The sequence below is a fragment of the Colias croceus genome, chromosome 6 (assembly GCF_905220415.1).
Source record: "Colias croceus chromosome 6, ilColCroc2.1".
Classification (NCBI taxonomy): Eukaryota; Metazoa; Arthropoda; class Insecta; order Lepidoptera; family Pieridae; genus Colias; species Colias croceus.
In genome coordinates this window covers 5,726,780-5,754,271 of record NC_059542.1, presented here as the reverse complement: position 1 = coordinate 5,754,271, position 27,492 = coordinate 5,726,780, and the positions used below count along the sequence as shown (strand labels likewise).

The following is a 27,492-nucleotide window of genomic DNA, read 5'->3' as shown; positions in this document are numbered from 1 at the left end:
TCGGTTACCGGGAAGTGAATCAAAGTTACTTTCTACGTTGAAATTAAGTCATCGAGTACAGACAAAAATGCTCATAAAATAAAAACTACTAGGCCTAGCCGAATAAAATTTTTATGGGACCAATTCGACAGCATCCCGCATCGAACAAAAAAAGAATCACGTAAATCGGTTCAGAAACCTCGGAGTAATCGGTGTACATACATAAAAAATAAAAAAATAAAAATATACCGGCCGAATTGATAACCTCCTCCTTTTTTTTGAAGTCGGTTAATTACAGCTTTATTTGATCCGACAAAACGAAACTGTATATTAAGTAACGTAGATTAATTTTTCGTAAACACTACAGTATTTGTTGGCTCCGTACACAAACATATTATAGTTAGGTAATGTTCCATACATTGCTAAATCCGCCTAGACTAGACGAACTCGTTTCCGTAACGGTTCAAATTTTGAAATGCTCAAACACTTCTTGACGCCGTTTATATACCAAATCATAAGTCGTATGTTGATCTGTTCCATTTATATGCACTTGCATGACATTGACATGGGGATATGAAATTAGGGCTAGCAAAAAATCTCCTGAGTTTTATGGAAGTTGAAGAAGTCGACCGTAATTCAATTGAAACTTATAGAAAACGTTGTGAAACTAAAAATTCGGAACCCTAAAAAGATAGATATTTGGACGAACCTTTCGTCATACAGTGACGGTGATAATTCTCAAGTAGTATGCATCCTACAAATAACAACCTACCTCTTGAATCATCAGTAAATATCAAGATAATTATCATAATATTTATTGACGTGTAGCGTTCGCCTATGCCCTGATTCTGATATCAATCTGATAAAATAATTAAAATGTTAGATTTAGGTCAAACAAATGACGACTCATATTCCTGCAAAAATTATCCATTACGGAGTAAATATGAGTGTACGCAGATCGCCAACACGTTTAACCAGCAGTGGTGCAGTGGGTACTGCCGGTGGATCGCATCCCGATCTATCGAAGCTAAGTTCGTTTTCTACGAGTTCTACGCCAACTGATACTCAAATAACTTACGGAAAACGGAAACAACCGCTAGAACAAGATTGCAGATTTAGTGATGATATGAAGGATATTCGGTCGGAGTTGAGCCGTATTAGTACATTACTTGAAAAATATGTATGCTCAAATGAACAAATAGTAAACAAAATTCATGAAAACATTTCTGAGGTAAAACACAAATTACCGAAATTAAATCGTCCAACGAACAATCATTGAATTTAATTCGCCAAAATACGAATCAAATCAATGAAATTAAGTCATCAGCATGTATGATAATTACTGAACAAAACATATTGAAGAGTACTATTTCTCAATTAGAATCCCAGATAAACTAGATCTCTGCATAATATTACTTCTTGCAGTCCTCATAAATTACGCCACACCATCTAAAACACGTGAGTAACCTAATGTATTTAATAGAAGTATGGGGGAGTGCTTACAAAAATAAATTAGCGCCACTCCAAATTTAACAAAATAAAATCATTAAAACTATCTTTAACTATCCTTTTTTAACTTCTACAAATAAAATCTACGACGACACTAAAATAATGAATTTAAAACAATTATACTTTTATAATACGTGTATGTTCATCCGCAAAGCGCTACATAAAAACATAAATACAAATATTATAATCTCAACATCAAATCGCCACTATCCTAATAGACGAGCTAGCTATCTTGCCCTCCCGAAGATCCGAACAAATTATGGAAGGCGAACGGCAACATACGTTTCTATAACGGGAATAAATGTCTTTAAACCTTCAAATGGCTAAGGCCGCAAGCGACCAATGGCTGAGCTCGGTGGGCTCTGATTGGCTCATTTGAATCGGATCAACAAGAGCTAAAACGCAAAAAAGGTGGATTTGTATAAAAAGCGCGAAATTATTATTATTACTGATGGTGACACTTGTGGCTCCGTTCGGATCCACATACGGACGGTGGTGTGGCAATGGATCCACAAATACCAACCGGATCAACAAGTGAAAACGGATCAAATAATTACTAACTATATGGCACGTTTGATCAACATAGTGCCCATGGAGATATCTATATATATATATATATATATATATATATATATATATATATACAGCGGTGGACGTTTAATTAGAAACTCGTAACACGATGAAGTAGTCATCAAATTCATTTAACATTTATGTATTAACGTATTAGAGATTAAGTATTATTTCATATGTAATAGAACACCCGTTTATCTAGTTTTATAAGAAATTGCTTAATTTTAATCAAACGTTAGCTTAAATTAATAAAATTAAACAACTTTAAGTGAAGTCTGATTTCCGAGTATTTTCAGTCTGGACAACAAATTAGAAACAGCATGGTTCGAGTGTTCCAAAGTCAAAACCTGTTGAATTGCCGCCAATATTTTTTTCTTCTACAAATATTTGCACCGTTTTTTAAACATTCCATCTAAAAGTTTCTGAAAATTAATTTGAAAAAATATTGGCGGCATTTCAATTTCTTATAAAACTAGATAAACGGGTGTTCTATTACATATGAAATAATGCTTAATCTCTAATACGTTAATACACAAAAGTAAATAAATTTGATGACTACTTCATCCTGTTACGTGTTTCTAATTAAACGTCCACCACTGTATATATATACATATAAATTTTAATAGAATAATTTAACAATTTCAATGATGGGCCTCTACGGACCTAACGATAAAGAATACGATTTTGATAAAATTCGCCAATTTTGCTATGGATGGGGTGCTAAAGTGTAACTTTTTTTATACCTAAAATTAAAAAAAAAAATTATTAAAAAAAAACTAAAGGGGACCTAACGAAAAATTGTGGGACCTTATAGGACCTAACGGAGACCTATCGATAAAGGTCATTTTTGACCCAAAATTCTATGGATGGGGTGCTAAAGTGCACTTTTTTTATACCTAAAATTTAAAAAATTATTAAAAAAAAAACTAAAGGGGACCTAACGAAAAAATTGTGGGACCTTAAAGGACCTAACGGGGACCTAACGATCAAGGTCATTTTTGACCCAAAATTCCATAGATGGGGTGCTAAGTTTGCACTGGTCAGACTGTCTTTATATATTCATTACGAAATAAATAAAATTTCCTATGTAGTTACTAGTAGAATTATTATAAATCACAAAATAAATATTGTGTTGAATGATAATTTAGCAAAAATTTACCAAATTTAAAAAATTCTAAAATCTTTCTATGAATGGCTTAGATCATTAAGTAAATGATCTAAGATGAATGGTCATCTTTATAAAGATATCTATTACATATTCGACTTATTATTATAAATGAAAAAATATATATATACCTACTTATATGTTTTAGAAATAAGCTTTGTAAAATTGTAGAAAAAACAATTGCAAAAATGTGTATGTTAATAAATTCACTTAATTAAATATTGATCTTTTTTGTCTAGAATCACTCTAGAATCTTCCCTAGATTAATCATGATTCGGGAAATTTCGATTTTTATTTGTCACTGTCAAATTATCGAATAGGTACATCACTAGCGAAAAACTGAAACGTAGTAACTAATACTTAATCTGTGAAAAAGGGAAGTCGAAACTCAAACTTCAAAGGATAAAAAGGATTAAATTATTTCAATTTTCAAATCACATACAAATCATTAATCTGATTTACATATCTGTGAATTGTGTAAATTTTATAGAAGTAAGTATTGAATGTGAAATATTTAATACTTATAAGTTTTATGCTTTGCGAACCGCATGGTTTCTGTTTAATCATTATAGTTAGCCGGTTCTGATTGATACAAACAAAAGAAACTATAATCATTACAATTTTTATTTTTTAGCTCAAAGCTGTGTATAAAAATAAAAATGGCTAACGATCCTGAAAGATTTGATACAATGTTATTAGCGATGGCACAACAACACGAAGGAGGTGTAAAAGAGGTAAGTACATATTTATATAATTTTGCTTACATACATTAAACTATTAAATTACAACCTTTATGCTGAAAATGCATTTAGAATATATACAAATTTTCATTATTCATAGATTTTATTTCCGTACTTTCAATTGATTTATTTTATTTTCTTTCAAATTTCAGTTATTGGATACAATTGTAGGATTTTTAGCTAGAAAAACTGACTTCTTTGTTGGTGGAAAAGAAGGAGAATGGGAAAAGGTTAGTATTAAAAGTGACAAATAAATATAAAACAAATTAGTCATCAAAGTAGGTATTACACTATTAATTAAATCTGTTGTTAGTTTAACAGAGTTAAATACATTTCCTAAGTACTTATTAGAAACTTATCAGAGAATGTAAAACAAAGCAGTACATTTCCAAAAACTGAAAATTACTTTTTATTTGTACATGCAATGAGGAAACTCAAACATTTATTTATTTGGAATTTCTTTTGAATCGTCATTACATATTTTCAACATTTACCAATTTGGAAAGCAGTATCTATAGAGAAGAACCGGCAAGAAACTCCATAGTTGCTCTTTTAAATCATGTCAGTATCACAGTTTACAAAATATGTAACAGCATATTATATTATCATAATATGCCAAAGAACTGTCCTTTGGTTGAAAAGCAGCATTTTTTGCTATGCTCAATAGACAATTTACAGCTCTCTCAATGGTATTTAATATAATTCATACAAATACACACATATACAAATTATGCATAGCTATTTCATACACATATTGTGCCTGTGTCTCTTTTATTATGCACTCTGTTATTGATGCTTGTCAAGTCTCATCTCTGGGCATATTATTAATGAAAGCAAATAGCGAATGTAATCCATACTATCCATATGTCTGTTACTCAATAACTACTGAACCAATTTACATGAAATTTGGTATAGAGATATTTTGATACCCGAGAAAAGACATAGGCTACTTTTTGCCCTGGGACATAGGATAGGTTTCATCCTGGAAATCACACGGGAACAGGAACTATGCGGGTTTTTCTTTAACTGTGCGGGCGAAGCTGCAGGTGAAAAGCTAGTCTTCTATATAATAAAATAAATTGCTAAATGTGTTGGTAAGCGCAAAACTCGAGAATGGCTGAACAAATTTCGTTAATACTTTTTTTATAATATTCCTCAAAGTACAAGGATGGTTCTTATGGAGAGAAAATGTAAACATGTACCACAGGCAAAGCTGGGGTGGACCGCTAGTCATTAGATAAAAATGGTTTACAATTAGTAATTACTTTATGGCATTTATATGGGTTTCTTGTATATGTAACATATTCTATATCTAAAGCCTAGATTACCGAATGGGCTGTTTTAAAATAGAATTTCATAACATGAGAATACTAATTAATTGGGGACTAATTTAAATAACAAGCAATTTTTGTTGATGGCTGAATAAATAATATTTAAAACTCTTATAAAATTTAAGGTAGTAAAAGATATCTTCTATAAACATTCCGCAAAAGCCAGAGAGGAGGCAGACAAAATTAGGAAAGAAAAAGAGGAAGCGGACAGGAGATTGAAAGAAATACAACAAAAGAAAGAGCAAGAACGTCTCGCTAAGGACTTTGAGCCAGCTACGGTGACTGAACTTACTGATAAAGAAGCAGAATTGATGCAAGAAGATATTGAGAAAGACAAAAAAACAAGTAAGTTGTTAACACATTAATTTATTTACTTATAAACAAAAATTATTAAAAAACAAACATTTTATTATCAACAAAATATATCTAATTTTATAGCAATGAAATGGCTTTTATGGCAGGACTCTATATAATGATAGATAGAAGAGTTTGTTGGTTTGTTTGAATCAAATCTTGCTAATCTAAGTGACTACAGGTACAATTTCAAAAATTCTTTCACTATTGGATATATGTATGTGATACCCAAGTTCAATAGGTTTTATACATAATATGGGATTTCCCATGGCATGTTTCAAAAAGGCATTTGCCTTGTTTGACCCCTTGTTACTTACAAATAATGAACACACACAAAATGATGTTGATGAATTCCTTACTGAATGTTAAGTACACTGATCTCGTTGCTTTCTAGAAATGTTGCTTTTGAAGTGACTATCATCAATAAAAAATGGTCCTTATTTTTTAATGTAACAATGGTTTTCTTTTATTTACAAGTAAATAACAAATAATAAATTCTCAGAAACAGAAAACGGCAGCGGAGACAGTGCAGATGTAGCGGAACCATCAACCACAGCAGCAGATGATGATGAGGATGACCCCAAAGAGAAGGGCAAGCTTAAACCCAATGCTGGCAACGGATGTGACTTGGAACACTATAGGTGGACGCAGACACTTGAAGAAGTCGAGGTTTGTTAATTTGTATATTGAGGTTTAGAATTTAATCCTGCGGCAGGTCATTTGTTATTACATATTAGGTATTAAAAAAAAATTCATAACTTTAACCGCGCTTGTATAGATTCAAATTCAAATTAATTTATTTTAAGAAAATTATAGGGTACATGATGCTGAGGAGATATATAACAAATATAGTTTCATCATATTTGCGTGTCAATATCCTTTAATTTTACTATATATATGTATATATTTTGAAAATAACCCAGTGTTCATTTGCTCATGTTCTACAGATAGGAGTGCACAAATAATAAGATCTTTTGATTGTGGCGTTATACAAGCTGTTCTAAACTTTTCTGTGACTGACCTTGAATTCAAAAATCATCTTTGTAAGTAAAATAACTGAGTGATATTGGAATATGCGTTTATTTATTATAGTAATGGTCACATTTAACCAAGGATGCATGCTGATTGCTGTATCCTAGAATAGCATAAAACAAAGTCGCTTTCTCTGTCCCTATATATCCCCCGCGTGCTTAAATTTTTAAAACAAAAAAAAAAAATAAACGCATCAAAATCCGTCGCGTTTCTTTTTTAATAGATATAAAGAGTGGTTCTTGAGCAAGATTTTAGTATATAATTTGGTAAGTTTTCTACAAAGCGAGCGAAGCCGCGAGCAAAAAGCTAGTATACAATATAGCATGATATAAAATTTGTAACCACAGAAGGCTCAAGAAATCCCAAGTTTCATATGAATCTGTTCAGTAGTTATGACGGTGTAAACTGTTAAGTTTCATATAGACTATTCAACATACAAAAATCAACCTGTTTCAATTTATTATTGTATCTAAGTCTAAGATAGGTGACTTTATTACTATAACATATAGAGGCCAATAACATGACACATTTTACAACTTATACATTTATTTCATTACTAGGTTTCAGTCAAAGAAAAACCCTCATAGTTACCGTTCCCGTGGGATTTCCGGGATTGCGTCAGTTTGCTATGTCCTTTCTCGGGTATCAAAATATCTCCATACCAAATTTCATGAAAATTGCTTCAGTAGTTTAGGCGTGATTGAGTAACAGACAGACAGAGTTACTTTCGCATTTATATTAGTATGGATGGTTTTAACCTGTTGTGTCGCGTGGTTTCATCTGTAGGACTAGTGAGGTTATAAAGAGGATTATGGGATTATAAAAAATTAAAAAGACAACGAATTTTGAATGTGTATTTATCACACTTTATATTATTATACTTTATTAATACAGGATTTAACTGGATGTGCGATATTTTATATAACATATTTGACTATTATTTACAATTATTTAATGTAAATTAATATGATAGTATTTGTCTGGGCAAAATTTGTACGAAATTGGCATGTTGCCTGAATACAAATAAATATTTAAATAAATGAGAAATGATTATAATGAAAATGTTGCAACAATAATTAAATGATTGAGATTCATTCGTTAATAAATAAAAAAAACTTTACGTATATGAATAATGTATGAATGAAATCTATTCAGTACAATTCAATATTTACCAAATTACTCTTTAAGATCAGCATTAAACTTACAGAATGGAAAGTGAAAGTCCACGATCATTACTTCATTACAACTAAGGCTAACAATAAATTTAACATTGTTCTTAATATTTACACATATAAAATTTTATAGTTTCTGGTATCAAAGTATCCATAAGACTATAAAATCTGCTACAGAAATCACAGCTACCTGCTTTTCAAATAATTTACTTAAATCTAAATATTCCATCCACTACTAATACGAAATAGTTTGAGCACTAAGTCATAATTCATAAATATTATAATACATGATGATAATTGGCTAGACAATTTCTTCTATAAATTCGTTACAAAAGTTTGTAACATTATTGCACTAGTAAATTAATCTAAAATGTTTTATGTTACTTAAATTATACCTAAACACTGCACAAATCAGTGTTGATGAATAAATTTATTTATAGCTCTCCAAGGATTTGCTAAAGTTAAAGTTATCCATGACATTCTACACTGTTCTTGGTCTATGGAAAACAAAATCGTATGCTTGATTAGAATCTTCGAATTGTAAAAGCTATTGCTGTCACCTTATTTTATAACATTTCGTCGTAATTTTCGTGTTTCTAAGAGTATTTATACATCCCGGTTTCTCTGCGCATCCGCACTGAAAATAAAAGAGTCTAGTTATAATATTATGTTAGACAGATTTCCAAAAACATGTATGTCTTTGATGATGTTATCAGAGTATGACGCGTTCGGCGGTGCTTTGAAATACTTGCTACTTATACTTTTGATATAGGAAATAATTACTTTTCATGTGGTCTCTTAGTCAAGGCCGTCATTGTCTCAGTTACGAAGTATATGACGAGAATGATTTCCTTCACCTTTTCATGTACATATTGATTAAAATCGGTCAGTAGACAAGCCTATTTGATCAAGACATTTGATATATAATCTCGTCAGGGCATGTATGGCATACAGTATTGGCATTTATGTTCGGTTTGCTGATTTAATTGAAAATTAGATCATCTTTACAGGCCACAATTATGGCAACCATTATTAATTAATTGTTACGTGAAACTTTGTAGGTGTAGACAAGTTCAATTAAATACCCGTATCTTTATACAAAAGCGATTAATCATAGTTCTAGCTGAACATGCGTTGGCACGAATTAGGTCACGTTTATTACGGGGAAGCTACTTTGGACAGGGCCGTCTTAGACTATGCCGGGGCCCTTGGGCACACAAGAATTGGGGGCCCTTTGAAATATAAAGAAATCAAACTAGGTACGCAAATTTTTTCCCACAATTATATATGTTTTTGCCCTAAATTGAAACTTAAAGAAGTAATAAGAAAACTTAAAGAAAATTTCTATGTAAAATTTTTGCTCCATTTTTTTATACATTTTACAAAAAAGTTACTTCTGACCAATGTTGTATTATAATATGGTCTTTTGAGGAAACTTTTTTCCTTATTTTTTTTTTTTATATATAATTCATTTGAAACGCTGCTGCTGTAATGGCGCTCCAAAGTTGACTTTAATTAAATTTAATTAAGAAATATTTTAAGAATTACTTTTTCAAATGACCTTTCTCTTTGAATTTATATTTTAGGTTTTATGGCACTCAAATGCTTTATAAATAAAATATAAATTCAACAAAAAAGGTCGTGTTCCATCGTTACAATATCTAGACACGCGGCAGCGTGTCAAGCCGAGTTCAAGCGAAGAGAACTGGCGAGCAGCAGCCGTTTGTATATTTACACGAACCATTTCGAGCCACTTTTCACCCCCTTATAACTCGAAAACTATTTAATTTAAATAAACCAAATTTGGTACATATCAAGAGGACCTCAAGATAAACAAGAACCTTAAATTTCATAAATACAGATTAAACAGTTGCGTAGATATTAATATCCAAAAATCGCAATTTTTAAGACTAACAAGACTAACTAACCTAACCCACTTCCAGATGACCTAGAAAGTTCAAATTTTGTAATCAACTAGGTAATAGTGAGTATACAAAGGAAAAAATCAGAAAATACTGAATTTATCTGTATTTAATTTTTTTTTCAATGACATAAATTTTGTTTGTATGGAAAAATGGAAAAGTTTAAAAAAAAAGAAAATAGTATATTCACCTTACTAGTCTTAAAAAATAGATCAAAACTAGTCAGTGGCCGAAAAAAATTTTGAAATCAATCAATAAATGACTGAGATATAGATAATTGAAGTTTACATATTTAGCACGAAACATCTGTAGATTCGATGCGCCTCTGACATCACACTCACTCGCGCTAGTATCGCTAGGGCGGATTACTTCGATTGCATGATTTCTTTATTCAAAACTGTTAATAAACGTAAAATAAAAGAAAATTGTAATAAAAATATTGCTCATACAGGTGACAATAATATATAATTTTACATATTCACATTTATTTATTATTTATTTATGAGTGTTTAGTTTAGTTTTAATTTCAGTGTAATGGAAGAAGGCTTCGTCGAAGGTCGGAATGATTTTATTTGCGTAATATTAATATAAGTGAAACATCTTTAGGCGCGTTTAGAGTAAAATTTCAAAATCGCGTCATGGCAATACCGTAACGTCATGGAGTAAGGCGACGATTCTTCTACAACGATCTTTGCATCTTTGTAATAGTGTGTACTACAAATTCACGCTGGATGTTTAGAAAATCATGTAATCTTTTAAACAGAAAACGAGTTTAAAAAATTGCAGATAATGACGGGGCAATGTGCGCTGACATTCATAACATACAAGAAAATATAGAAAATAATACAAAGAAACCGCAAGAAAAAATATATAAAAAGTATTATATTCATAAAGTAAATCAAATTTGCAGAGTAATTTTCTGTACAAAAAGTAATGATATGCCACCAAAAACATAAATGTAAAAATTGGAGCCGAGTTCAATCGTTGACTTAATTTGCTAAAAAAGAAATGAGATCTAATTAATGTGTGCCAAGTTCTGCAGACAGTCCAGAAATTTATTTACAAAGATGTATTAAGTTCTGGTTGACTGAAAACTCAATTGTTTTATTTTCCCTTAGAGAACAATGTTTATTCCAAAATATAACTTTTTTAATTTGAATAATATAATTATTTTCACAAAGCAAACAACTAATGACCTATTGAACCCCATAATTTGATGAGGCTAGTTTTACATACTGTTTATATTTTGTGAGGTTCTAAATAATAATATTCTAGAATAAACATTGTTCTCTCCAGGTTATAAATAAATAAAAAAATAGGTGATTTCGCGATTTATACTGAAACGATAAGTTTTATCATAAAATCATTTAGGTGTTGGAATGAGTTTATAAATCGTTATATCTTAGAAAATGGTAGGAAGCTACATCTTAGGAAAATAATGTATTGATTCTTTTGTATAAGTAGATAATTTTATGATCTACAATTTGGGTAAAAGTGGTTATATGATAAAACTTACCGTTTCGGTAAAAATCACGAAAAACCTATATATCTGTTGACTTTTAGGAAAAAATTTTTTCGTAGTAACAGAAGGTCGGGAAATTTTAATATATTTTTGAAGTGCAACTTCTTTAGGCGCGTTGAGAGTAAAATTTCAAGGTTGCATCATAACAATACCGTAACGTCATGGAGTAATTCAACGATTTTGGTATCTTATAATCTTGCCAAAGAAGTGGGCTATTCAGCACCGAAATAATTTTTCAAATCGGACCAGTAGTTCCCGAGATTAGCGCGTTCAAACAAATAAACAAACTCTTCAGCTTTATTATATTAAGTATAGATTGTGTTTTTAATAATTTCACCAAATTTCGACTGGATGGGAATTTTGGTCGTGGTCGTCGTCGTCCTTGGTAGTGACTAGTGTGACCGAAACATTAGCAATACGTCATAAGCTTATATCAATTAGTATCAATAGTGGATTCTATTCTCTAGCGTTTCTGCCACTTGTCTAGAGGCCCAGAGATTAACGTTTTGTCACAACGCCCTTGTATGCTATTCTGTAAACTTAGACTTGTTAGTAATTTTCATAAATCTCAAAATTATTCAAGTAAAAATATATTATATTACGTTAATAAGTAAATAAATAATTCGAGTAAATGTCTGATAAGTTAATTATAATGGTGTTCGAATCACTCGAATTATTCCATGTAATAACCTTGTAATAACATAGATGTTTTGATTCGAATAAATCTGAAAATGATCTGACGTTCTGGCATTAAAAAGCTGTATTGCTTTTTAATAAAATATTTTGAGATTTATGTGAGAAAAATTGTCAGTCCTACATCTCCTCCAGGGGGGCCCCCTGACGATGGGGGGCCCTGGGCACTGGCCCCCTGTGCCCCTATGGTAAAGACGGCACTGACTTTGGAATATTTTTATGATCCTATCTTTAAAAACTCACTTAATGTACATTCAAAAGTTTAAATTATTCTATCTAAAAATACTTACTTTCCACAAAACATACTGCCGCCAGTATACACACGGAGAGCAGGATCGTCATGAATATGACGAGCACGGTTATCTGATGTGAGTGACTGCAACAACAAGTCTTGGGCTCCTTCGTTGTTCGCTGTTTTGTAAAGCCATTCACGACGGTGAAGTGGGTGGAGCTCGCTCGGGATGTCGTGTCCTGTTCAGGGATCGAACCTCGCTTCACATCTGACCAATAGGAATCTGACACGTCACGAGTTTCTTCAGGAATGGAGATTACAGCACTTGTCAATGGTGACTTTCGGCATTCAAAAATCAAATTTGCGTCTTTGTTTTGATGTATGTAACCGTTAAGGGATAAATCCCTGCCATCCATTCGTGCTAAATGTGCTGCACTCAACAGCAAAGATCCTGAAGACACGCTCTGTAAAATATTGATCACAGTTATATCGAAACATGTCGTGATAGCTTAAGCAATATGGGTTTTTATAGTCTAAGATCCGGCTGCAGGATTAGTGCGCTCATCGGTTTTTTGCTGAAAACCGAATTTTTATGTATATTTATAATTAGGAGAATATATATCGACTAGGTTGCCAGTCAAAATTTGGCCGCAAGCATGTTTAATTAAAATTTTTCTAATCGATTTTTGGGAAAAAAATTCGTTCACTTGTTTTTTTGAATAAAATGTAGTCTACATCACGGCAAATGATATAAAGATTCAAAAAAATCACGGTTGCCGCTTTTCACCTGGCCGCAACATCTTGGCAGCCTGGTGTAGACAGGTATGATTTCGATTCATTTTTACGTTCATAACGTACATTTATGAATCATATATCAAATTAAAGCTAATTTTTTTCTATTTATTATCATATATGGTTGCCTAATTAAATCCGGCCGCAAATAAGGGTTGCCGGCTGTTAAAAATTATATATATTTACGCCTATTAGTACACCGACGCATTCTTTTTATGTATATTTATAATTAGGAGAATATATATCGACTAGGTTGCCAGTCAAAATTTGGCCGCAAGCATGTTTAATTAAAATTTTTCTAATCGATTTTTGGGAAAAAAATTCGTTCACTTGTTTTTTGAATAAAATGTAGTCTACATCACGGCAAATGATATAAAGATTCTAAAAAATCACGGTTGCCGCTTTTCACCTGGCCGCAACATCTTGGCAGCCTGGTGCAAACAGGTATAATTTCGATTCATTTTTACGTTCATAACGTACATTTATGAATCATATATCAAATTAAAGCTAATTTTTTTCTATTTATTATCATATATGGTTGCCTAATTAAATCCGGCCGCAAATAAGGGTTGCCGGCTGTTAAAGATGTTGAATATTTAAGGTTGAGTGAAAGAAAATATGTCGTCCTTTTCAAAATGACAAATTTAAAAAGTAATATTGATTTAATATAATTAACAGCCGATCCTCTCTTTTTCTCGTTATTTCGCTGCCGCACGCGAATGCGTCGGTGTACTAATAGGCGTAAATATTTATAATTTTTAACAGCCGGCAACCCTTATTTGCGGCCGGATTTAATTAGGCAACCATATATGATAATAAATAGAAAAAAATTAGCTTTAATTTGATATATGATTCATAAATGTACGTTATGAACGTAAAAATGAATCGAAATCATACCTGTTTGCACCAGGCTGCCAAGATGTTGCGGCCAGGTGAAAAGCGGCAACCGTGATTTTTTTGAATCTTTATATCATTTGCCGTGATGTAGACTACATTTTATTCAAAAAACAAGTGAACGAATTTTTTTCCCAAAAATCGATTAGAAAAATTTTAATTAAACATGCTTGCGGCCAAATTTTGACTGGCAACCTAGTCGATATATATTCTTCTAATTATAAATATACATAAAAATTCGGTTTTCAGCAAAAAACCGATGAACGCACTAATCCTGCAGCCGGATCTCGTACTATTAGTTCTATTGCATAATATTGCCATATCCGCGTTCATTTGTTTTATGTCCGGATTGTTTCAATGTGGAGGTGGAACACATACATATACCGTGATAGGTGAATATTGCAATAGCATAGAGACGAAGTAGATGATCATACATTATGATAATATACCAAATATTGAATAAAATGATATATATATGAATCCCAATGCCACTTTTTCAGTCCAGATTATTAATTATTATAGATTTTGTTTCAACTTACATGCGTGCTGTGATTACTAGAGGACCCCTGGCTAGAGGCGGAGCCTCTTTGAGATCGCGGGTCATTGATGCTGCCCGTACTGCTGCTAGATAACGACGGCCTCGGGATGTGCCAGTTGGTCGTGGTTATCTGTAATAAAATATATCAATAAATTAATTTAAGCACTTAAATTACATCACTTCCTGGTTTATCAATTTGAATAATTCAAAGTCTAGGTATTCATCGTGCTCTACGTAACAATATCTAGCGAAGTTTCATCAATTTCATTTTTAGGTCAAGTTTTATTTAGAGTCCGATTGATTTTGTCAGATACAATTTTCAAGGTTCGCGTTCTCTTTATTTGCCGTCTTGTTTTGTTGGCCTCTGTTGCAATAAATTTGAATTTTGTTTCGGTCTCACGGACTCGTCGACATCCCTTTGTTATGCCAACGATAAGATGATGGATAGTCATTTTAGGTAGCGCGTCTACGTTTATGGCGATTACATGGTCATTACAAAAACTACCTAGCTGATTGTCAACGATTGTAGGCTCTGTCAAAAGACAACATTGTGTTTGCTAACTGGAAAACAAAATAGGTATATTATCCATGGGTTTATTCTGCATTTTTTTTTACAAAAGAAGTAGGTAGTGGGCGAGGTTGCAAAATGTTTCGCCATTTGCAAATAACCGGTTCCATTCTGGCTTTGTGGTACTCCGTGGAACTAAACCTTTGCTAATGGTATGGCTGACTATTACTTTCGCTGCTTGGTTACCTATTGACTCAATTCAATTCCTACGTCATGGCTTCTAATGCTCTATGTATTATGGCGAAATAGTACTTGACATAGTCACAATATATTCATTCACAGAAACTCAAACATTTTTATAGAACAACTTTTTGATGTAGTAGCATTTTGGACTTTGATTTAATGTAAATGTACATCTGTCCATGTTAATATTCGAATTCATTACATATGACTGAATTTAGCCATGCTTCGACAAACATTCTCAATTCTTGTCTGCGCATTTAAAGTTACGCAATCATCAGTGCATAATAAATGTGAACTATTAGGCATCATAATATCTAAGTTGAGATAAATTACGAATTGTGGAATAACATTTAAGTACAGCAACAGGAAAAGAACTCAGCCGCAATTTTGTCGTCTTTGCTTATTAATGCCAAACTATTATACGGCTTGGAGCAGAATGAAAATCTCCTCAGACGCAGATAATATACAAAATAACCCTCCTAACTAACCTGAGTTCCACTGCCTGCTTAATGTTAAATCGACGTTCGATTAAAAATAAGTGCTTCATTTCGTAACTTTTTTTTTGTAATAACGATCAAATCACATAGGTGTACACGTGATTCATGGCGGATGTGAGTCTATTCTGGATTTAATTGATATTGATTGACACGTGGCTCAGACACGACGAAGATCCCATGCTATTAATGCTAATTACTGTGGTAAAACTTCATAATCTCGCGTATATCTCACACGTGATAATAAATATAAGTATCATCTATTTGCACATAGTAATTTATGACCATGAACATAACTGCATTTACAATTGCCGAGGTATTATAATTGTTTCAATATAATGCAGGCAACACGAAATTCTTATGAGCACTTGCGTTCAAGTTTATAGTTTAATGACAGGTGCATGGTTTGGTAACGCATTTAGTTCAACGAGACACCGGTTATAAATTACACAACAGCGGTAATCTTGACGAATCTAATTGAATGTACCTATCCGTCTACGCCTCGTGTCAATAACGGTAATTGTAATCACGGAACACATCACTCTTACATCTCAACGCAAATCGTAATGACGATTGCTTTCCGTCCCACAAACATTTATGCAATGCGACCGTATACAAAAATTATGTAATTAGTTATGTTGCTTCTCTAACACGTACTCATAATAACAAGCAAAATATTAAGCGAAGCGCTTTTGTAATGTTAATAGATAATGTGTAACTATTATATTTTTGTTGATTTATAAAACTGCATTGCACAAATCCAAAAACTGTGTTGATTTATATCAACTGCAACGTACCTCTGACTTCTCAGCTTAATTGTATATAAAAAGGTAAGCCCGTGTATTGAATGTTGGACAATTATGAGTAGGTAATTTTTTATTTTATTTACAAAGTATGTAAGGAGTATTTATTCAATTGCAAAATTATCACTCAAACTATAAAATTAAGCTTTAAAATTTCTACTAGAAAAATTCTTAGTGAGACAGCCATCAAGAATACCTTGTCTTAGGACTCAAAAAGCAACGTATGTATAACTAATACATATTTACCATGATAATAATCAGTTAACAAGCATTTTGACTGTTCTCCTTTAGAGGAGAAAGCGTGCTATTGCATGTTCTTGGAACACTTTCGGTAATGCAAATGTCACAATGGATAACGGGTTCATAATTTTAATACATACTTTTATTTTCATACTTTAATTATTCTTTTATGTAGCGATACATATTATGATTTCATTCTAAGAAAGAAAGTATATACTTTCTATTGTTGTTAAAGATTTCACACGTTAAATAACTAAATGTGCATCTAAACGGGCATTGCTTTGCAATAGTCTCATTAAAATACGGTTCTGAAGAATACGCCCAATGAAAGGAGGTAAAAAGCGTAACTAATTTTGAACGATTAAATATGATATTTTATATGAGGCTGTTGCATGAGGAAACAGCCAGCGTCATAACACATTGTTCACGCTGGTCACAAACTGTACTATGATGTCTTATGGTCGTCCTTGAACTCAATTGATGTATTTATGTACAAACTCACAGGAATCGTGTCAATGCAAATTGCTTTGGAAGCTACTCGATTACCGACTGACAATGAAGAAGATTTAATAAATTCCGCTTTACCATACAGTTTTTAATAAATTTTAATAGAGCCATTTGTTTATATATATGCATGGATTTTATAAATTCCGTCGGCCGTTTTCGCCTTCTACTCGAGGTCTGCTTTAGATGATCTTGAACAGAGATATGGAAATGAAACATGTTAACTGCTACAAACAATGAATAAATATTATTTAAACGGATGTTTTCTTACATCATTTTTATGAGGATTAAAATTTTGTTTTTTGTTTTGATACGTCACAATCAATTAACGCCTAATAACACGTACGTTATTGAGTAGGATGTTCTATTAGAAAAAGTGGCCATGGAATAGGTTACTTATCCGGATTCTTCTATTCGTGATTATATGACATCACTCGTTGACGTCTAGAATCTACTGTTATGTTACGACAAGTACTGCATGCTCTTAATGTTACGCTAAAAATATTCAAGTATCTAATCATTATTTGAACTTTATAATCATAACTTTTTTGGACATATCAAGAATACTCTAGTCGCCGACACTCAGCCTACACTTTCTAGAAAAAAAAAGTATTACGTTATACGGTTCTTGTCATAAATATAAAGAATATTTTTGTTCAACAAGTACACTTTTGAGTATTCCATGTCTGTCCATGGAATGATTATTTTTATTTATTAATATATATTGCAACTTGGGAGCTGTGAGTTAAAGTGAGAAACATTTAACTTCATCTTGTTTATACTTAACAGCTGATAAATGTGTGTTGTCTCAAGTCTGTAAAGAATCGAACGCAATACAAAAACAATTTACCTTGAAGGATTGAAATCTTTTTCAAATAGTGTGTCGTTTCCTGGCTATCATGCTAACTGGTATATAAATATCAACTCGTCCAAAGCAACATGTTGTCAATTAAGATTAAGGTCACTATCGTTGTGTACAATCCTCCTTATTTATTTTTCTAGTTTTAACTTAGGCAATTCGTATCAAATGTATCATTATTTTCTTTGGTATACGGTATGCTAATCATCAGAATTGTTAAAAATTGATGTGCATAGATCAAGTTTTGCACAAATGCCATTATGCTGCATAAGAATCAAGTTACTCAAAAAAGTTTTTAATTTATGGAAAATATAGTATCCATTCAGATTCAGGATACCTTTGGATTGTTTCCTTTATTATGTCGTTTGGAAAAAGAAAAGAATTGTTTTGGTTGTAATAAACTTTACAAGGAATGTATCTTTTTGCCATAAAATATTTAAAATTACAAAATATGATGCCTTTTTAAAACCCGTTTGCCTTTCGCCATTTTTTAACTGACATCAATTTTTGACATCATTTTGAGATTTTGTTCCAAATACCAAAGTAGTAAGTTGTCGTTATCTTTATGTTGTTTGCGGTGAATGACGAATGTAAATGTATATCTGCAAGTAAAATTTACTACTCAGTGACCTTAAACTGTCGTTGCAACGAATGATTCGGACCATTGTTGGATATAATTTTTTGGCTTGCTTAATAATAAAGCTGCTAAGTGGTTATAGTTAGCGTTGATCTGTCATAACAAAATCTTATACAAATTCCATTAAACTCTTTTTTCGCACATCGTGATTGCTTAAGGCATCATTGCTTCATAAACTTTTTGTGATATTGTGACCGGGTTAAACCTAATTACATCACAATACAAACGGATATTGCTTTGGGTAAATCCTTTTAGCCGGATAGGACAAATGACAATTATTTTGGGCAGCGTACCCATTAATTATACTATATCCTGAACAATTTCATAAAACATGTTTGATAAATGTCAACTGTTTTATATTTCAGATAAGGTTTCCTTTTGAGTTTCAACAAAATTAACGCATTAGTATACCTAAGATATATCCGGAAGTATGTATTCATAAAAAGCATTTTATATTTATTAATCGTACCAAATAGCATAGATAAATTAAAAGAATAAGTTATTTGTATCAGTTGTCAATTCAGTACCTACCTATATAATTTATGTATAAATTGTAAACAAGTCTAATTTTAATTTGACCGTGAACTAATGCGGTTTTATGTAATTCTATGTCAATGACACTGATTTATAGCGACGATTTTAACCGAACCCTGACGATTTATGTGATCTTAATTGACCTCAGGGATTAAACACAAGATTAAGATGTTAAAATAACAAAGAAATATGTGTGTGTATTTCGTTAAATAATAAGTACCTATCGTTACATCCTCTGTTTGTTTTTGAAGTTATACTTCTTTTGGCGCGATGGAGAAAAATGATGAGAGTGAATTTTTACGATGTGCGCCCACACCTAAATTTAACAGCATGAAGTTAGTTCTAGGTGGTATGAAAATTAATAACTATGTTATGTGCGCCAAAGAAGTATAACTTCTAACGCGTGTACATAAGTACACACACTCTTTTTTTTAATTTCATAATCTCTACTATAACTTTAAAATAGTATATTATATAATTTCATTAATTTAGCTTCCTTCATAATAAAGAAACTGCCTGTTTTACGTTATGATGTCTTAAGAAATTATCAATAGAATGTTACTTAGAAGGTTCTAATGTGGTTCTCACATTTCTTACGAATGTTCGATCCATACGTCCTTGATAATTACACAACAAGTGATAGATAATAATTCTTTAAAAAATATCAGGACTAAATTATTAGAATTATAACCAAATTCCTTTGCTCATGTCACATTAACACTTGAAGCCAACAAAAAGCCTACTATAGTCCTTTTCAGCTATGATGATTCCTGTGACACTTCGTCGTGTTCCGAATTACGTATTTTATGTTTAAAACGCAAAAATAATTTTAGTGCATAATATTTTTATTTTATGGCGGCATTATTACCAAAAATATAAAAATGAAACATCTTAAGCTTATAAATCAAAAACAGTATTGTTTAGTTTAATATAATGAATAATAAAATTAAAATAACACAAAAATATAATACCTACGCAATTCGTGTACATGAAATGGATCGTTGAAAAATCATAGAGTTGGAAAACATATAATCGGCGCCCATCTTGTGATCGTTTGTCAATCGAGTCAATCGTCTGTACGAGTGCGTCAGCCTTGTATACCAGAAATCGCCAGAAATCATCTTAGGTGGAAAGGACTATAGATATAGTATGACATGTGTTTTTCCTGTCTAAACATATGATCATTTTAAATATTAGTCAACTGTACGGTTAACATCGTTAAGGGCCGATTTTTTCAATGCTTGGATAAAACTTATTCGTCGAATAATGTATAAAATTACCATTTTAAAAACGTATTCTAATTGCCCGTATTTGACAGTTTACGTGACATTTTAATAATATCGTGTAATACTTTATTGGACGGATAAGTTTTATCCAAGCATTGAAAAATCGGCCCTTAATATAATAGGGCTGAAACGAACATCTGTTAAACGTGTTCTAAATAAATTATAATTAACTTTAACGGAGGAGAAAAGAAACAATATCTTAGCGAGGAGTTACAGAGTGCAACGTACTGCCCACCTCTCGTTCTGGCTGGATGTTCGCTAAGTCCGGGTATAGCGAAATGTGAAGGCCATTGGCTGTCGGCAATTCGAATCCCTGCACCAATTATTTCGACCCTAATAACTGCAGTTAATGGTTTACAGCCGTTCCTAATATTTTGCAATAGACAATAGTGTGACTCGAACATGACTGTATTGCGATTGTGCTGTTTTAGAAACACAAGAGAAATTAGTTTATAATTATTCGATATTTATTGCATGCACGATATAATGTTTAATTATTAAAAGATCTCGTTCAATAGCTGAGTAGGTAAATCGTCAATTGAAGTATTAGCAGCAGACAATTTAACGCTATTCAGTTATTATAAAGTTACCATTTGTTTTGTAATCCTGACTTGTCTTATAAATTAAGATCTAATGCACATCAAATAAGAATCTGTGGTTATTAAATACGGACTTACGTACGCAACTATTTGATCAAGAGACCAAGCCGTCAAGCATTGATGGAATTCAAATAATGTTTAAGTAATAAATGCGTAAAATCTGGAATTAAAAATCTTAATTTTAACCATATGGCTATTGGAACAAATAGCAGGTGATACAAAATGCAAGGATTTGTATTTAATATTCATTGTATGGAATGAGAATGTAGCACCTTATGTCAGACACTGTTATTGCCATTCCGCATAGCCAAAAAAGGAATTTAAAATATATTAGTCGTGAACAAACAACAAACGGATCTAATAAACAGCAACGACCGACGCTAAAATTCTTCACTTGGTCATTCCGGTATTCGTGATAATTTAAATTATTTATTGGGCGTCTGTTATGTTGTTAGGTGCTTCAAAATTTGGAATCACCGTGTATTGTGACTCAACAATTCAACATTGTCTTCTATGAACTCCCAATTATTGTTTTATAGAGCCGATAAATTATTTATCGTTGATGTGATAATTACCCCGTATCCCAACATCTTTCTTTGTAAGAAAACCATTTCTCATAGCAATTCAAGATGTCAAGCTATACTGCTATATTAATATACTTCTGATATTTGATTCTGGTGTAATTCATTCTTACATTTTACCGATGCTAATTTATGTATTTTATAATTTTAATTATTATGCAGAGATACACTTTAAATTTGAAAATTAAATGTATCTAAACTTCTATTACCAAAATAACTTTTGACGCGTTGCAGTGTGCATTCGAAGCAAATCTGAGTTTACAATACTTTCCTTAAAATTTCAGGGAGACTCGTAGTATGAAATTAATATATGTGCTTTTATTATCTACTAACCTTATTAGTGATAAAATTAATCTAAAAATACGGAAACAAAAAGCTGATTGACATATGTAGGACATAACATCACAAAAGTATCTTCAACATACTGCATAATAATTGGACATTTTGGCAGTAATAATTTTTGAGACTAATAAAGACATATTATATCTCATCTATACGAATATAATAACTCATCATATTGAGTTAAATTTGAGCGAAACATCATTTATTTCGTGGTCAATTTGGTTTGGGCGTCCTAGCCAGCGTATGCGTCAGATTATTGTTTTTTTGGACATTGAGACGCTTGACCTCTGCCTCCATAATCCCAAATAGAAGTAGTTCTAGTCATAAATAATAAATTCATTCATTATTTGTATAGGAATATTTTAATGGTATGTTTATATTTCTACTGTGTTGTTTTGTATATTCGCAAAACTATTTTTTGTTTAATAATTATTGGTAATAAAATGCACTCAACTACATTTTTATTTTACTATTTAATGTGAATCAGGATATTTATATAGAAGTAACTAGTCACGAATTATGTAAGTCGCGACATAATATTGTTGTCATATACAAAGTATTTTGTTTATGTAGGTATGACCGAGAATTCATTAAAATTTTATTGATTATTGTTATTTGTTTAAAATGATATCATCCAAATAACTTACGTTTAATCTGGAAGGTTAAGGTATGTGGATATTATTAACACAAACACTTTCTTCCGTGTTCTTATTTTCAAACAAAATATGTAAATCTGTTAAATTATTATTTGACACCATTCCTATCACTTTCATTGGCATAATTTGGGTTAGATTGGTGATAGACGATTAGCAATAACAGCCTACGCAACTTACCGCACTTTTCATATCCATTGTTTGTACAGTCACCTCCACGCGGGTCCTGATAAGCTTGTCACACAAATATTACGTCACTGAACACTGCATTCACACGGTCCACATAGCTGTCGGATTCGCCTTCGCTTCTTCAGCGAGTTGTAGCCTCTCTCGCCCTCTCCGTGTGGCCGGCGACGTTTGACGCGCCCGTTCCAAGCGGCAAAGCGACTAGAGTCGAACTGAGAGTGTTGCAACGAGACGCAAGGTTTTATATATAAAGTTGCATGTTACCGGTTGTACTCCATTTTTTAACGTTTCAGCCAGTGTGCATTCAATTTAATAAATAATGCATTTTTTCACTGTTTTATATTTTTTATTTATAATTTTTATTAATTATTTTTTATTAATCATTTTTAGAGTTATACTAGGAAAGTTTATGCCCCACAAAAGTAAATTATTGTAAAGTTTGAAATAGTTTTTATTGTTAATATCTCTTCTATTTTAGAATGTTTATTAACATAACGCATTGAACATTGTATACAGATTGTCGAATATTACAAACTTTGAATGTCGAAAAATTTGTCTCACTTAATGTAATATTTGCTCAAGTTGTCTCGTAAGAATTGCAACGGTCAAGCGAGCCAAACAACGTTAGTATTCAAAATGAGCTAAAAGGAAATATAAAAGTGATTTGTGAAAAACAGAAGCTCAGTCACGTATACTATACGACGGACCACAATGTCGTACCCTGTGGTACTCCAGTGGTTGTGCAAGACCGAGCGAGGCCATGCCATTCTTACATTGAATCATGCAGGACTCGGAAAGTAATAGAAATTACGATTCACAAGATGTTACATCAATAAAAAGGATGAACGCATACGTGACCCATCCAAGTTCAATGATAATATATCTAATTAATTTAAACTATCCTTGTATACTTCCAATGATAGTGCAGGATACAAATATTCAGTTAAATTGAATGATAGACAATGAAATTATTAAAGTATTCATGTTTTAAGACCAACAAACAAAGGCTTTAATTATTATCGTAGTAAAGATAAATTCACGTTCAATAATGTTCTAATCATGTGACTAACGTTTCTAACAACAATTTTTTCAATGAAGTTATCAGCACAGTGCAAGTGGTATGTAAAGACTTATTGTTTTAGCCCTTAGTAGCGTACCTATAAGTACTGACGTCTTCGTAGTTATTCTAAATTAGTCACGTTTTCAAAGATATGGTAAATAAAGGTAGATTTGCTAGAATTATAAAAAATCATTTGGGTTTGCTTAAAACGCAACCTTGTGTAGTAACTCTTGTGCCTTTGGAATGGAATTAGAATTGCTACAAACTGTGTGTATACGATTTGACAATGTAATTGATAGGTAACATGACCGCTGATTTACTTTTCAAAAAAACTGGCCGCACGTTTCAAATTAGATATAATCTAAGAAGATTTGAGGCGTTATACTTTGGTAGTTTTGAGTTTTGAGAATTATTTATATTGCGTAAGATTTAGGCAGAACTGTGTAATAATAATCTTCTTCATCTTCATTAATTATTTATTTTGAAAAGAAACTGCTTTTTTATAACAACAAGGACATCCGGAAAACGCACATCACCTCGTGGTTAGTGAGACACTAATCTATCCAAATAAACTTTTGTATAAGTAATATAATTATTAATTATGGTCTTAGATTGCGTCCTTGGTTTAATCTATAAACACAATATTTGCGAGTTATTTGTTTTCTCTACCGTGAAATTATTATATTAATGTATTTTATTTCTAAATCAGTTTCTCTGTAAAACACGTGAACATTGTACACCATGGTATTGAGCGCGGTAATTGCAAGGTTTCTCAAAAAGTAATTCTTTACGAGACTGTTGTTTGAAGGTTTGGTTAATTTCTCAGTCACACGCTCAAATATAATTGCTTCGTGATTGTTCTTCCCATCGTGTTCAATTCGGACTCTTCATTCTTTCTAAGTTTCATTAGAATTGGTACAATGAACCTCCACCGTTCTAATTGTGTTTTTTCTTTTCTTTTATATAATCATTTGTTTTAATAAACTGCGATGTGATATCAATATAATTGAGCATGTTTTGAATTCGTCCATGTTAGTCTTATTCGTATGTTTACAGATCAAACATAAAATATTGATTTCTACCCAATTATATTATTAGAAATTACGCGCACCTGTACAAGAATTCATTACTATTTACATTATTATTCACACATAATGATTAAATTGTAAACCGTTTATAATTTTTTTATAATTTAATGATTCCACTTAAAATAGCGTAGATAATTAAATCACTAACGATTGACTATACAGTTGTGCAGTTTTATCAGACGCAAATGTCGATATGTTCATGTTCATCGTCCTTGTGTGGAATGCGAGGTCACCCCGCCATAGTGGTCGGCTAAGTTCTTTGGTGGCTATCATATTATTATTCCGAAAGATTCCGTATTCTCCGCGTGTCAGTATGACGCTCCTCAATCAAGTGCACCTTGTTCTCGCGGTCAGATAAATAGGGTAAATGTAACAACTAATGAGATGATAATAGATATGGCAAGCGAGAGTGAAGATCCTTATGTGTACGTGCGAAGCAAAAACCTTTGCAAATGGGCGTATTCGTAAAGGCTCTATGCTTTATTCTCTGTTGACGTATGTAGGTGCTTGATCTGATGATGAATTTCTAATTTTCACGGAAGTGACCTTCGATATAATTATACTTACATCAAGTTGATCGTTAAGACGATTTAATGAAATACTTTATATCGCTCAGTATTTATCTTTTAATTAAATGAATAAGAAACTTACATCTACAAGATTTTATTGAGCAAGTAAAGTGCAACAATTAGTGTTGCACCAGATAAAACTTTAATTGATGGTGTTAGTCTGAAATACCTACAATTAGACTTAAAACGATATCGTAACGACAACATTAAATTCATAAAAATTCAATTTGTTAAAAGTACTGATTTGCGTCATGAAATAAACGAGGTAGCCATTTCGATAAGGACTGGTAAACACTCATTATATCACATTATTATAAAACCATTTCACTTAAACACTTGTAAACTTATGACCTTTTAAAATTGTAACTTCGTTAAATTACAATGTTTAATACGTCTTGTTTTTCCAGTATTTAATATTTATATCATGAATGATCATATCCGTCTACGTAAATAAATGCAGATACATTTTTGTTGTATCCTGTTACATAAGGCGTTCTGCCATTGATCAATATTTAATTGTATGCAAAAAAATATGCACTATTTATTTAATTTATTGAATATAAAAGAATTACTTAATATGTGGTATCTGCAATGCTGATACTCATCTTTGCAAATCTATAATGACAATACATTTGTACTGACTAGTTTTCCTTAGTTCCACATTATTTATTCTGATGTCGTTCACGTTTGCTATATTAACCATTGATTTTCCCTCATCGTAAATTTTATTGTTGCACAATAATCATATTGTCAATCTAACATAGAGACATCTTCCAAGAACTTCAAGCTAAAACTGCAAAAAACTTGTGGATATTGAGCAACTCAAATGACAAGCATATTCTCATTTTATGCATTTTCCTCAACACCATTAAAGCTTTATGCGGAATGAATAAAATCGATTTCCTTGCCTCTTTTTATAGGCATATAAATTGTGGTTGAAGTTATAAAACGTTACATATTATTATACCACATTTAAATAATTCATTGAATAACAATAAATAAGTATACCTACCAGCTTAAATATTTTAACGTATGATGAATCTGTAATGTAAACAGTTATCAATTCAGTAATATGCACTATGCAGTGTAAATTAAAATATTTTTACTTATTGCGTGTGATCTCTATCGGTCGTGCCAGTTCTCTGCGCTATGATTTATGCATTGCTCGATGCAACCGGAATAAACGCGTATTAAAGCTCAATTTTTTTGGATATATTTACGTGATCCTTGAGTGCTATAGAGGCTATGTATTTACACCGGGCTAAGCTGAAGTGGACTAGTAAATCCAATGCCACAATTTGGACACGTTTAACATTGATTAGTTTTGTTACAGTTGCGGGTACCTCTTCGGCAAGTATTGCGTCCTCGTGATTTGACAGTGGTAATAAGCAAGCGTCATCTGAAGGTCGGCATCAAGGGCCAACCCCTTATCATTGATGAAGAACTCGACGCGGACGTCAAGATTGAAGAATCGACGTGGGTGCTGCAGGACGGAAGGAACTTACTCGTCAATTTAGAAAAGGTACCTATAACGGGCGTAAACTTTGAATTTGATATTTTAGTTTTATGGCATTCAAATGCTTTATACATAAGTACATGTAATTAATATAATAAATCGATCATGAGACGGGATTCTATCCCTCCACCCATATTCGATTTTTTTCTATTCTTACAGACGCGCGTTCAAATCCCGCCTCACGTGATTGATCTACATCTACACTAATATTATAAAGAAGAAAACTTTGTTTGTTTGTTTGATTGTAATGAATAGGCTCATAAACTACTGGACCGATTTTAAAAATTCTTTCACCATTCGAAAGCTACATTATCCACGAGTAATATAGCTATATAGTATATACTA

At 32.0% G+C, this 27,492-nt stretch overlaps 2 protein-coding genes across 2 annotated transcripts in view; one reads left to right on the top strand and one right to left on the bottom strand.

Annotated features, from left to right (window-relative positions):
- Positions 1-3,591: 3,591 nt before the first annotated feature.
- Positions 3,592-27,492, top strand: part of LOC123692415 (nuclear migration protein nudC) — a 29,407-nt gene continuing 5,506 nt past the window's right edge. The window contains exons 1-6 of the mRNA XM_045637157.1: positions 3,592-3,715; positions 3,858-3,957; positions 4,116-4,193; positions 5,420-5,639; positions 6,151-6,317; positions 26,965-27,153. Of these exons, the coding sequence (XP_045493113.1) occupies positions 3,883-3,957; positions 4,116-4,193; positions 5,420-5,639; positions 6,151-6,317; positions 26,965-27,153 (729 nt within the window). The 5' untranslated portion in view covers positions 3,592-3,715; positions 3,858-3,882. The remainder of the gene's footprint in view (positions 3,716-3,857; positions 3,958-4,115; positions 4,194-5,419; positions 5,640-6,150; positions 6,318-26,964; positions 27,154-27,492) is intronic.
- On the bottom strand, positions 7,521-23,149 carry LOC123692416. Its single transcript, XM_045637158.1, has 4 exons — positions 22,909-23,149; positions 14,447-14,575; positions 12,280-12,685; positions 7,521-8,489 (listed from the first exon to the last, which is right to left on the bottom strand). The coding sequence occupies exons 1-4, from the start codon at positions 22,924-22,926 to the stop codon at positions 8,449-8,451; spliced, it is 594 nt and encodes a 197-aa protein (XP_045493114.1). The 5' UTR covers positions 22,927-23,149; the 3' UTR covers positions 7,521-8,448.